Source organism: Notamacropus eugenii, chromosome 5 (genome assembly GCF_028372415.1).
Source record: "Notamacropus eugenii isolate mMacEug1 chromosome 5, mMacEug1.pri_v2, whole genome shotgun sequence".
Lineage (NCBI taxonomy): Eukaryota > Metazoa > Chordata > Mammalia > Diprotodontia > Macropodidae > Notamacropus > Notamacropus eugenii.
Window position 1 is genome coordinate 78174074 of NC_092876.1, and position 13616 is coordinate 78187689.

The window sequence follows — 13616 nt, forward strand, 5'->3', positions numbered from 1 at the left end:
TCTCCAAGGTCACTTTTAGTGCCAATCTTCTTCCTCCAGACCTCACAATTCTGTTCATCTACTTGTCCTGGAACACCCCCCTCCCAAATAAACTCTTACCCCAACAACCTTGATTTCTGAGCCTAACACCCAAGGGTCTGCCAAGAGGAAGAAACCCCCAATGGGCAGGATTGGCACTTCCCCATGACTGAGTCTGAGTCTTGGAGAATTTAGGGTACATGGCTATACATATGTATGTATATACACACATATACATCTGTACATACATGCATATACACATATGTATGCATACATGTGTGTATACACACACACTGCCTCCATTCTCTGACATTGTGAACCTGGGCAAATGATTTGACCTCTCTAGACCTCAGTTCCTCAACTATAAAATGAGGCTAATGATATTTGCTTACTTCCCATACAGGGTTTATTTGGAGGAAAGTGCTTTGTAAAACCTTAAAGTACAGCATGATTCTGAATTATTTTTGTCAGTGTCACTAGGACTCTGTATCTCCATGTCACAGTGCCCATGTGTCAGAGTACACATGTGTGTACACATACACACATTATATGTGTGTGTGTACATACACACATGTGTATACGTATATATGTATATACAATTATCCCTTCCACATCATGGTTTCAATATATCATGGGTCAGCATAAGAAATAAAATGAGAATTTGGGGGAAGTTTTGCAGATGCTTCAGATAACAGTCAAAGGTTAGTAGATGACACAGAAAAAGTTAAGAAACTCAGAAATGCATAAGACATATGCATGTTATTGTAAAATAGCAACCTTTTTATCCTTTAATACCATAATAATTCAGACTTCTTCTCTGGTATGAAAGAAGGACCAAAAAAATTTTACGCTGATTTCCAGGTGCTGGGGGTGGTGCTCCTCTAACGCCTGTGATGTGGAAGGGTAACTATACATATATGCACGTGTGTGTGTGTGTGTCCTTTAGGATCCAGAGTTCTATTTGCAACCACTCCACTCTTCCACCCCTAACTCTCCAAGGGGCCCTAACACAGCCTGGGTGCAGATGACCCAGGTACTCTGTTCTCTTTTTACCTGCCTAAAAGTCTCTCTGCCTCCCCCTCCTTTCCCCAATGTCCTCCACGCATAAGATACAGGGAAGAGAGGGGAATCTCGGGGATGTACTGGCCTAGGAATCCTGACATTTTGGCATCACTCTTCCCCCAGCCCCAGGGGACCTTGGAAGCCCCAGCTGTGGGCATTCTTGGGGCAGCTGGTGGTGATTAGCAGCTCTGATCACCTCATGGAGATGCCATCTGGGGTAAGGGCACAGAGCCCAGTGCCAGGAAAAGTTAAGCCTGCAGCTGGCCCCCATCCTGACTGATTCTCCCAGGGATTCCCCAGGGGTACTAGAAACAAGAGACAAGAGGGTAGGGTTGAGACTGGATTGGGGTAGGATGTGGGGGGTCTATGTGTGTATGTGTTTGTGTGGAAAGGGGGAGGGTGCTTGTACATCTAGAAGTCAATGAGAGTAATGGAAGATTATGTGTTCAAAAATAATAGCAGATACACTCTTCTCAGGCCATATAGGGCTCAGCCAAGGTTCTAGAGGTCCCTGTTCTCTTGGCCATCCTTGTACTGGGCAAAACCCCAAGAACTCTGACAAAGGAAAAGATCCTCCCCAAAATGTCCTGAATTCAGACTCCCAAAGGATCCAGTGAGACTGACTCTAGAACAACCTCTCCTGAAGGGAAAGAATATGAAAAAAATTCTAAAACTAAAATTCTAAAGCAAAGCCCCACCCAGAGTCAAGGAACACAGGGATAAATACGATTTGTCTCCAGAGGATCAGTGTCTCTCATAGGACATCCTATCCAACTCATACTTAACCAAGAATTCCCTCTACCACATCCCCAGAAAGTGCTCGTGCAGACTCTAACAAAGACTTCTGGTCTGGCCCCAAGACAGCTTAATCTACTTCTGGGTGGCTCTAATTTGTTTTGGGAGTAATTCCTGATTTTAAAGCAAAATTTCCCTCTCTATCTCTTCAGTTAAATTTTAAGTATTTAAGTGCCCACTATGTGCCAAGTAATCTGTTAGACACTGGGGATACAAAACCAGAAAAAAAGAGAAGAGTTCCTACCCTCAGGAAACCACCTTGCCCATGGTATATCTTCATACTTGAAGATAGCTGTCGTGTCCCCAATAACGACAGTTCATTTAGCAGGTGCTTCCAAATATTATCCTTACTGGGTTATTACCCCCATTTTACAGACTGGAAAAATGAGGTAGATGAAGGTTAAATGACTCACCCCGACAACTAATACACATCTCAGGTAAGATTTGAACTCTGATCTTTATGACTCCAGGGCCAGCACTTTATCCATTTTACCACCAAACTGCCTCTCTTCCAGGTTAAGGCTTTCTATTGCAGGACAAATGTGCAGATCTTTCAACCTGTCTCTGTATGACCTGACTCCCAGGCTCATTTCCTAAAATGGGGCAGAACTGCATTTGGTGTGATCAGGGCAGAGGGTAGTAAAATGACCATTAAAGATGCTTGGCTTCCATCCCTTTAGTTCAGGCAGCCCTTGAATCCTGGATCTAGATGCCTTGCTGTGGACTGGCCAACTGTCTTCCATCTGCACAGGGAATCTGCTGCCTTGTGGTCAGTCTCCTTAGGTGAGAAGACCTCAGATTATAGATGAGCTAGCTCCCTGAGCCTTCCATCTCGTGTCCCCTGAAGAAAGACTGCCAGAGGCTGGGCCAGGGTTCTTCCATCTTCCCCAAGTCAACCACTTCCATCTGTACCTGCACAAGGCATTTTCTACCTTCTGCTGCTAGCCCTATCTCCCAAGTGGGATGCAAAAAGTAACCCTCCCTTTGACTAAAAGGTTCCTATCTCCTGCTGTTCCTATCCTTTAAGGGTATGGGAGTAACTTACTCCATTCTATGATGAACATTTTCATACCCAGTCATCTCTGTGACCCTGAACTCCAGAAAATCATCATCTGAACCCCTGTCCATATCCCCTACCACCTGATTCCTCATTCCTATCCCTCTCAGCCCTCCCACCCCAAAGTTTCATCTAATCCTAATTCCATTCAGCCCTTCCATTGTGCCCTCTGGAATGCTTAGTCCATTAGCAGCAAATTTCCCCTCATCCTAAATCTATTCCTCTCCTACCCCTTCTGTGTACTAGATATTACTGAAACTTGGCTTTCCTCTGATGGCACAGCCTCGCTGGGCACCCTTTTCTGTACTGGCTGCACCTTTACTTACTCTCTTTGGTTCATTAGGTGAAGTAGAGGAGTTGTCATACTCGTTTGCCACTTCCAGGTTCTCCATATTCCTCCATCACTCAATAGCCTCTCTTCCTTTGAGGTTCATGCTATTTAAATCTATTGCCCAATCAAGATTCTGGTAACTGTTTTCTGTAGACCCTCAGATCACTCCCCTTTATTCTTCAATGAGTTCCATGCCTGGCTTGAAATTTTTTTCTCCTCCCCAACCTCTGCCCTCATGTTAGGGTACTTCAATATATACATTGATTCTCCCTCAAATACTCTAACCACTCAGTTCCTTAACCTACTCATGTCCCATGAGCTGATCCTCCAGAGACCCCACTTCAACTACACACAAAGATGGTCATACCTTTGATCTTCCTATCACCCACAAATGTACCACTTCCATGTTCAAGAATTCTGAAATCTGTGAAATCTCCCTGAAATCACCTCCACTCCCTTGACCCTTCAATTCTCTCCCAGGCAATCCCTGCACTATCCATTCTCTGTTCTTCTCTCTATCTTTACCCCTTGGGGAACCAATTAAACCCTGTTCTCCTCTCTTGAATCCCTAGCCCTCTTCTCATGTCACCAGTTATATCCAGCCTAGCTTCTACCCTGGATCACTCCCATCATTTTTCATCTTCGCTCCTACATCTGTACTGTTGTATGAAGGTGGAGAAAAATCATGCAATCCTTCTGACTGGGTCTAATTCAAATTCAAATGGGCCCTCACTGCTGCTAGGCAATCCTACCATACCTTTCCTATCAGCTCACTCTACAGTGGCTCTTCCAAAACTTATCATCCCTCCTCAACCCCTCCATGGATGATTCTGTCCTTATTCTCTTACCTAAGAAACTTGCCTTATATTTTACAGAAAAACAACTGGGCCATTCACCATGAACTCCTTCTTCTCTCTTTCTCATCCCCTATCACACAGGTGCCTTCTTCCACTCTCTCCTCCTTCACCCTTGTCTCTCATGATGAAGTGGCCTTACTCCTTACCAAGGCTAAGCTCTCTACTTCTTCAGGTAATCCCATTCTATCCTGTCTCTTCCAACAGATGTTCTGTCTGTCATCCTCACTCTTCCCCTTATTTTCAGTCTCTCTCTCTCTCTCTCTCTCTCTCTCTCTCTCTCTCTCTCTCTCTCTCTCTCTCTCTCTCTCTCTCTCTCTCTCTTCCTCTGTACTGGCTCATTTTCTACTATCTACAGAATGCCCATGTCTCCCCATCCTGAAAAAAACTTTCACTTACTCCTTCCATCCCCATGAACTATTATCCTATTTCTCATCTGCCCTTTGTAGCTAAACTCAAAAAGTCAGGCTACAATAGGTGCCTCTACTTTCTCTCCTCTCACTCTCTTCTTAACCCTTTTCAATCCAGCTTCTGACCTTATCATTCCCCTAACACTGCTTTCTCCAAAGCTACTAATGATCTCTTAGCTGCCAAATCTTTGTTCACCTAGTCCTTTCTTCAGCCTTGGACACTGCTGATCACTTTTTCCTCCTTGATATTATCATCTCTCTAAGTTTTCAGGACATAACTCTCTCCTGGTTTTCTTTCTACCTATCTGACTTCTCCTTCTCTGTCTTCTTTGCTGAATCCTCCTCCAGATCATGTTCTCTAACTGGCAGCATCTCTCAGAGTACTGTCCTGGGCCTTCTTCATGGTCTTCTGTCCTCTTCAGGTACCAGTGGGTATATCCACATCCTCTGTAGGAAGAGGTATAGACAAGCAAAGGTTACAAAGGCTTGTAAAACTGATCAGGGAATAACTCTATCTATCCTCATCTGTCAAAATTCCCCAGTGAAGCCCAAACCAGATTAAAATGAAATTGAGACATATTGAACAAAATAAATAAAAATACAATAAAACATAGATAAATGTTATATTTTAAAACTAAGTCAATATGCAGCCTGCAGGGATCTTTGTATAAGGGCTAGTGGCCCCCATTTCTATTTGAGTTTGGCACTACCAGCCTGGGGAAGAAAGACTTGGAGTCATGTGGTCCAACTTCCTCATTTTGTAGATGAAGCTAAGGTCCCAACTTATGATTCCATAGGCCCCATCTCACATAGGAACTAAGTAGTAGAACAGAAATTTCAAAGGGGTGCTTTGATTCTAAATCCAGGGAGGTCATGTTGGCACTTCTCTATCATTACAAAAACCCATACGAGGAAAGCAGGCAAGAATGATCATTCCTGATTGACAGATGAGGTTGCATAGGGTTATTCTTTGATTAGTTTGGTGAGCCTTTATAAACTTTGTCTATATCTCTCCCTATGGAGGGTGTAGACATGTTTACTGGCACCTTAAGGAGACAAAAAATAATGCCCAGTCAAGTTTCAATGACTGGGACTGTCCCAAGAGGAATTGGTCAGATAAGAGCTGGCTCTTAGCATTCCCAAGAGGTGGGTTTCAGTGACTGGGTAGCCATAGAAGTGATTTGGAAGCTTCATAATGCAGTGGAGCATTGGATCTAGAGTCAGAGAACCTGGGTTCAAATTCCACTCCTGACATTTAAAGAGTGTACCTATGTAACCTTGGGCTAGTCACTTATCCTTCCCAGGCCTCAGCTTTCTCATGTGTAAAATGAGGGGTTTGGACCAGATGGCCTCTGAGGCCTTATGAGTCTAACCTTATGATTCTATGACTTGGGAGAAAAGACTCTGTCAAGAAGCAGCCACCCTTGGGCCTAATGTATAAGATGGCAGACCTTCTCAGCCCTTTTGGGCTTTATTTTACTTCATTTTGGAGCATAATAAGGGGTATATGTGTGGGGAGAGGGGTGGAGGACAGTAAGGGACTATAGACACAAGATGGGGATGCAGAAGTCCAGTGTATAACCAGACCTAATCAGATTATGTAGGTAATATAGCAAGGGGGTTGCCTCTCCAATATAATGTATTTGCTTCACAAGGGGTGTGCAAACCATAGAGTAGTACTGGGTCAGAAGGATTTTAGGACTCTGGTGAAAAAGTAGGACCCAAAAGAAAGGGAGAAAAACTCTCTTGATTATTTGTGGGCTATTTTAACTCCTTTTCTGAGTTTTCTACATTTATTTGTGAGCTTCTATGATTCATTTATGTCCTCTACTCTTTCTGTGAAGCTGTCCTTTGCCTGATATGCATTTGTTATCTTGAGTGCTTGTTTACAAACTAGAGACACATGGTCCACATCTGGGGAAACAATTCTAAACTAAACTCTTGATGAGTCAAATTCATAAATTCTTAGTGGGGACAAATGAGCCAAAAAAGATATTGATCTCAGGGACTCTGGAAAATTCTAAGCTTATAAAGGAACTGAGGTCTAGAAAGATTAAATTGACTAGAAAGCGTTAAGACCTCAATCCAGATCTCCTGAAGGGTACTAGGAGTCAGCAGCCCTAGTTCCAAGTCTTAGCTCTTCCACTAACTTGCTGTGTGACCTTCAAGTTAATCTTCACTCTGGGGCCTTGGGCCTTGGTTTTCCTACATACAAAATGAATGGGATGGATTAGAGAGTCTCTAAGGACCATCCAAGCTCTAACAATCTATTAATTTATGACTTCCAATCTGTACTTCCACTAGTCCACTCCATTTTTTATTCTGCCCATAGCTTCATGCCAAGGGGTAGGTCAAAACTGAATAGGCCCATTTCACAATACTCCAGCAATCAGTTTCCTGACCATGAGAGTCTCCATCTTGTTTTACTCCATCATTCTGTCCTCCCCCCAAGTACCTGAGGCTATGGAATTGGGGAAATAGACATCTGGGTTCCAGCACTCACTGCTCTTCCTCTCATAGTATCATCCCCTCCTTCTTCCCTCCCCCTTCCTGGCTGGATGTCTCTGCTGAGCTCAGCACTTTCCCTATAACTGTGGCTGGGAACTAGTTCCTGAGGGCTGCCCCGAGGAACACCGTGGTTGGGTTTCCACTGACTCAGCTTCCTTTAAGCCACTGTTTCGGGATCTTCATCACCCAAAGCTACTTCTTTCTTCTTCCCCGATGGGCTCAGCCAGAGCCTCAACCACACCGTATAGCCTCAGGGTTCTAGGTTACATCTCCCTTGCTAGAATCAGTGAGGGTGGGAGATGGTCAGGAGGTGTTCCCTTCCTCTTGCATGCAAATTCAGATGGATTGGTGTGTTGAGAACTGTTCAGTGGTGGATGGATCCTCTATGGTGGACCTGAGATTCCACAATATGAACCCTCCCAGGGCATAGGGCTCCTGAATCCAAATTTAGGTTTGAGTCCTAGCTTAGTCACATCTTAGCTATAGGCAATTTTCTTTATTTTTCTGAGTTTCAAGTTTCTCACCTGCAAAATGGGGATAAAAACACAGCTCCCTACCCTAGGGGGTTATTATGGAGACAGGGCTTTGTACACCTTAAAGTAATACAGAAACAAAAGCAATTTACTATTATTACACCCATCCCCTTCCCAGCATTCACATGGCTAACTCCCTACTTCAGGCCCTTGTTACCTCTAACACAAACTATTGCCATGGTCTCCTGATTGGTTTCTCATCATTCCACTCCATCTTCCACACAGCTGCTGAAATGATTTTCCTTAAATACAGACCTAACCATGTCATTCTCCTTCTCAGAAAATTCCAGTGCTTTTCTATTGCCTCTACAATCATACATAAACTCCTTTGTTTGACTAGAAAGCACTAAACAATCGAGCCCCAGACAACCTTTGTTATTCAGTTGTTTCAGGTATGTCCAACTCTTCATGTCCCCATTTGAGATTTTCTTGGCAAAGATACTGGAGTGGTTTGCCATTTCCTTCTTCAGATCATTTTACAGATGAGGAAACTGAGGCAAACAGGGTGAAGTGACTTGGCCAGAGTCCCACAGCTAGTAAGTATCTGAGGTTGGATTTGAATTCAGAAAGATAATTCCCTGACTCCAGGTCTGGTGATCTACCCACTGCACCGTTAGCTGCCCCGGGGACAACCATTATAATTTTGTCATTTTTTGCTTCCTTTCTTGAACTCTTCAGTCCAGCCAAATGGGCTCCCTACATTCCATTTCCCATGTCCATGCCTTTGTTCTGGCTTCCTCCAGGCATGGAATGCACTCCTGTCTTATCTCTGCCTCATAGAATCCCCCACTTCCTTTCAGACTCAGCTCTTGTCATGTAGAATCCTTAGACTTTCTCTATGAAGGTCTCACCCGAACTTCTGGTGGGCTCCCTCCCTGACTACCTTGTCTTTATTTGTATTTATTTGGTATCTGTGGATCCTATATATAGTCTGGGAGACTAGAAACTGCTTCATTTTGAATCCAAACACTTATTGATTTCTTCGGTGCTTTGGGCAAGATCTTTTCTCTTTCTGGGACTCGTTTGAAAAAGAAGGTATTTGGACTAGGGGGTCTTGAAGGTTCCTCTCAGCTATGATCCTGTGACTTCTTTTCTCCCTAAATGCACTTGGGGGTGTAGCAGACAGATAGACTGGGAACTGACTTGGGAGCCTTCGGGGAAAGAGTTTGTGGTTGGGATGCTGAGGTTGGAAAAACGCAGACCATGGAGGCCAATGGCCACGTCATGGTGGGGGTGGGGGGGAACCATAGAGCTTGCAGTGGGGGCGGGGATTGGGGGGGGGGTCTCCTCTGGAAACTGTCTTCTCAGGCCCTGGCCAGAGCAAGGGGGCAATCCTAGGAGCCAACAGGAAGGAGGTGGAGAAAGAAAAGAGGGGGACTGGGGATGACTTTCCAAGTTTTCTTCCCAAGTTCTTAAAAAACCAGCACTCCTGCCTCCCTTGCAGGGGGGCCCTTCCTGTGACGCTGTCTCCATACAATGTGAGACACGCCTAGAACTGAGGCCTGGGGATTCACCTGGCAGGGAAAGGGGAAGATTGAGGGGTGGGGTGGGCAGGAGGAAAGGCAGCTTGGTCCAGCCCCTTCGAACCCCCGGTTTAGCTTAGCTGGCCTCGGAGCCCCTTTCCTCGGCGGGCGGCCCCGCCACAGCTGGCTTCCATTAGCTGAAGGCCTGGCGGGGGGCCAGCCTCCACCCGCCTAGTCTCCCCCTCTCAGCCGCGGGCCCGGCAAGCCCGCCAGTCTTAGGCTCGCTCTAGAAGGGGACACAGCAAGAGCAGCACAAGCAGTTCGGGAACTCCAGGTGCCAGAAGAGCTTGTGGGGGGGACCCCCTGCCCACTCCCTCCTGGTCCCCAAGGCCCAGGCAGCCAGACTTTTGGCCCCACTCCCAGCCTCCTCCCCACACCGGCCCTGGGGGCGGGTGCCCAGGCATCCGTCAGGCCTCAGGCAGGTAAGTGGGGGACCCCTGGTCCCCAAGCCCCTCTCCCTCCCAGCCCAGGCAGCCAGATTCTCAGCTCTTTCTCAACTTTCTTTCCAGGCTTACTCTTGGGCTGGGCGTCCAGGCAGGAATGAGCCAGTGAGTAAAGGGGGAAGGTCCTTTCTTCCCTGGCTCCCCATGGCCATTCTCCCAAAACTCTTTGGGGACCTTCCCCTTATGTGGCATCAGCATCCATCCCCCATCTACCACCAAACTAGGTTTAGGGCCAGGGAAGGACTGCAGGAATTTGAGGAAGGCTATGAAATAGAAAAGAGGAAGGAGCTTGGAGGAGAAGGGATTAGAAGAGAGGAGACAGGGTTGCAGGGTCACACAGGTACATACATGTCCGTGTTGCTGCCCTACTCCACATGCCTCCCAGTGTCATGGCATCTTTCCATCGGCCAGTTGTAGGCTAATTCCCAGAAGGCAGTGAGAGGGGGCCTGGTGGTGAGAACCAGAGACAGAGAGAAACCCATTGATCCAGACTACCTTAGGAAGAAAAAGCTGAAGGGAAGAGGAAGAGGATGGAGAATAATGGTTTCCAATTCCATGGAGGACAGGATGTTCCACTGCTCTCTGTCTCCTCCAGAGCTGAACCAGTAGAGTTAACATGGTGCCATAGAAAGCACACCAGTCCTTGGAGTCTAGAGATCTGGATTCAAATCCTGACACTAAATGTACAACCCTGGAGAAGTTTCTTTCCCTCTCTGAGCCTCAGTTTCCCTACCTGTAAAAATGCAGGGGGAGGGAACATTTGGAGCAGATGCTATCCAAGGTCTCCTCCAGCTTTGTGATCATTCTATGACTCTGTGAAGTGACTACAGCAGTAGTGAGTGAGGTCAGACATTGAGCCCAAGGAGAGGGCTACCCCAGCATTAGAAGGGTTGGGATATCTCCTTTTCTCCAACTAACCCCTTCTTCCTATGCTGGTCAAGAGACAGGGGGCCGGACTTAAAGACCCTTGCTGGACCCATGCAGGTAAGGGAGGGAAAGGGATTGAGATACTGGGTTGTTTTATGGGTCTGTCCTGTTTAAAGGGTGAGCTCAGGCTGATGTATTTCCTCACATCAGTCTTGGTTTAATCAAATTAAAAGGGCCTAATCTATTATGGGACATTGACAGGTGGCCCACACTGCGCCCCCTGGTGGCCTTTGTGGCCTGGCCTGCCTCTCCCAGGTCCCTCACCTTGCCAACAGCTGGTGCTTCCATTTAGGCCTGATCCCAGCCTGATGGGCTCTTTCCACTTGGGTGGTCACTGAGGGCTGTCCACATCCAGGTGAATGGAAGCAGGCATGGCAGCCCAGTACCAGCTGCTATATCTGGCTCAGTACAAAGCACTGTCACAGGAGCAGGAGGCACATCTCTTGTTAGGGTTTTTGGGGCCACTCAGAGCCCAGTGGTTTCCTTTTGTGAATGTGAGAGGTCAACTCTCATCTCCCTTCTCCTCTCTCTCATGTAGGCTTGTCTCCCTCCAAGGTGACGTTTGGAGTCTAGGATGTTGGTGGCTTGGGCTCCAGGACTGTGGCTGATCAGCCTCTGGGTCACCTGTGGCAGTCAAGGATCAGAGACTGGTAAGGATTGAGGTGTACCCATCCCTAATCCTCCACTCCCCCACTCCAATTTCAGGAGCAGAGTCCCAGGAGGTGACTAAAAGGGGAGAGGCCCACATTGAACTTATTTTCTCTAAGGGTGACTAATGTGTCCTGCATCCTTGACCTTGGTATTTGATTCTATGTCTGAGAGTATCCACGTTGTATATCTCTATAATGTGTGTGTGTGTGTGTGTGTGTGTGTGTGTGCGTGTATAAGTAAGTGCCTATATCTGTGACTGTGGGACTATATCTGTGCTGGAGAGGCAGCCTGGCAAAGCAGCCAAGAAGGCTGGCCGTGCATTTGAAAAGAACTGAGTTTGAATTCTACGCTGAATTCTGACACTCACTAGCTGGGTGACTACTGTCTCTGAGCCTTAGCCACCTTATGTATAGAAAAGCAATAATACTTCCCTCCTAGATTTCTTATGAGGCCTTACGTGAGCTCCTGTGTGTGAGGTGCTCTGTGAACTTGAAGGCACAATGTGCGTCAGCTCTTACTAGGATCTGAGTAGCTCTAGGTCCCTATATGAGGGACCTAGAGTGTGTGTGTATCTGTATGTGTGTATGTGTGTATGTGTGGTATGTGTGTGTGTCTATGTGTTGTGTGTATTGTGTATATCTGTGTGTGTTGTGTATGTGTTCGTCTGTGTGTATCTGTATGTATGTGTGTATGTGTCTGTCTGTGTCTGTGTATGTTATGTGTGTCTGTGTGTGTTGTGTCTGTGTGTGTCTGTATGTGTGTGTATTGTGTGTGTTGTGTATGTTTGCGTGCGTCTAGGACTCCTGCATGGAAGGGAGGGAGGGAGTAAGCCAACCCTCCTTGCCCCAGAGCATGCCATGGGCTGCATGTGAGTGTGTCTGTGGGGAAGTGGACTTCCGCCAGCCCCAGCCCAGCTTCCCTGCAGCCCCAGATGCCTCTAGTTTCAGTGGTCCATCTGAGCTGCAAGAGAAGCCTCATTGCAGAGGGGATCCAAGTCCTCCCACTCCCACTTTGGCTCACTGAGGAATATCATGTGGGAGCCTCCTGGGGAGGGCCTCTTGCCTCAGCATGGCTGGAGTTGGGGGAGGTGGGTACAAAGGGGCCCAGACCCAGGACCAGACAGAAGGCTGGACTATTTCCAGGGTCAGTGCCAGAGGAAATAACTCTGGCATCATTCCTTTTGGGTGCCCGCCCAAGGGCCAGGAGAGAAGCTGTTCAGCTAGGGGATCCCTGAGTTTGCCAAAGGCCCCAGATCTCCTTCTGGGGTCTCTGTGCCTCCTTCCCTCTGGGCCCAAGGTGCCCCGTGGGGCCAACAGCAGACAGGTCGGGGACTGGGTTGGGTCCATGAGATTGTGATCTCATGCCAAGCTTCACTGTCCCTGTGACTTCTGGATTCATGTGGCTACATGTGCACACGTGTAGATGTGTGTTTCACCCACTCCCCTCTCCATGAATCTCCTTGGGGGCGGGGGCAGCAGATTTCAACATCTCTGAGGAATCCAGGCACCACGCCAGACAATGAGTCACGCAGGCTGCCGCTGATGGAGATGGCCCCTCCGGCTGCATGTGTATGTGAGGGGAGGAGAATGCCAAGGCTTCTGGACCCCAAACCTAGGGGTCTGCTCTTATTAGCCGAAAATCCTACTGAGTCCATCCTGCATTCAGGATGCACTCAGACCATCTGGAAGCCCAGACGAGCCTATACATGGTTCTCCCACCTAAAGAGGCCACATGTCCTTTCTGGTATCCAACGTCAATCCTTCTGTCTTGTGAGGTCATCACACGTGGTAGTTCCCCAACCCTATCCCTTCATGCACTCATTATGATGAAACTGCTTCCTGTGCCACCTTGTCCCACATCTCTCCTTCTACCAACTTCATGCGGCCTCAATGTTCTTATCTGTCAAATGGGGATAGTAACACTCAAACTGCTTACAGTGCCTCCTCTCCCTTTTGTTCTGCCTCCCCTCATCTCTGTGCCTGACTGAGGAAGGTCCTGTCTGGTTCTCCTGGGGTTAGCAGGGCAGGAGGAAGGTGGGGCAGTGCCAAGGCTGGACCCGTATGTGCCTACAGTGGATAGGGCCAACACTATCAAACCTGTGTCTTCTGGGAACAATAAGTGTCCCAGTGCCCTAAGCCTGAGCACATGCAGAGTTCATGACCTCTTTCTTGCAGGGGAACAATGCCCTACCCTGCAACAAGAGGGACTGAGGCTAGAGGCCAGTGGTGACTCCCCAAACAACATGACAGGTGAGTCCCGGCTCTTCTCCAGCTCCCCCTCTGCTCCATCCCTGCGCTTCCAAGGCACCCTCTCCCCCACTCCTCAGCTGAGCTACCTGAACACCTCTTCCCTCCCCAGGTTTCAATCTCATTAAGAGGTTTGCCCTCATGAAGGCCTCAGCCATCAAGAGGATCCGGAACCCTAAAGGGCCCTTCATTCTGCGGCTGGGGAATACTCAGCTGGCTCTCCCCACGGCGTGAGTGCCCCTGGGTGCCTGGGGAGGG

General features: G+C 47.6%; 1 protein-coding gene and 1 long non-coding RNA gene across 5 annotated transcripts in view; one reads left to right on the forward strand and one right to left on the reverse strand.

Moving 5' to 3' along the window:
- Nucleotides 1–1822: 1822 nt before the first annotated feature.
- Nucleotides 1823–11034, reverse strand: LOC140504652 (uncharacterized). Its single transcript, XR_011967183.1, has 3 exons — nt 10726–11034; nt 9883–9981; nt 1823–4974 (listed from the first exon to the last, which is right to left on the reverse strand). It is a non-coding gene; the product is annotated as an uncharacterized lncRNA (long non-coding RNA).
- The window catches only part of COL16A1 (collagen type XVI alpha 1 chain), a 74107-nt gene continuing 71495 nt past the window's right edge, over nt 11005–13616 (forward strand). For all 4 annotated transcript variants that reach the window (XM_072609888.1, XM_072609889.1, XM_072609891.1 and 1 more), the window contains exons 1-3: nt 11005–11111; nt 13287–13361; nt 13471–13588. In XM_072609888.1, coding sequence (XP_072465989.1) covers nt 11036–11111; nt 13287–13361; nt 13471–13588 — 269 coding nt within the window. In that variant the 5' untranslated portion in view covers nt 11005–11035. The remainder of the gene's footprint in view (nt 11112–13286; nt 13362–13470; nt 13589–13616) is intronic.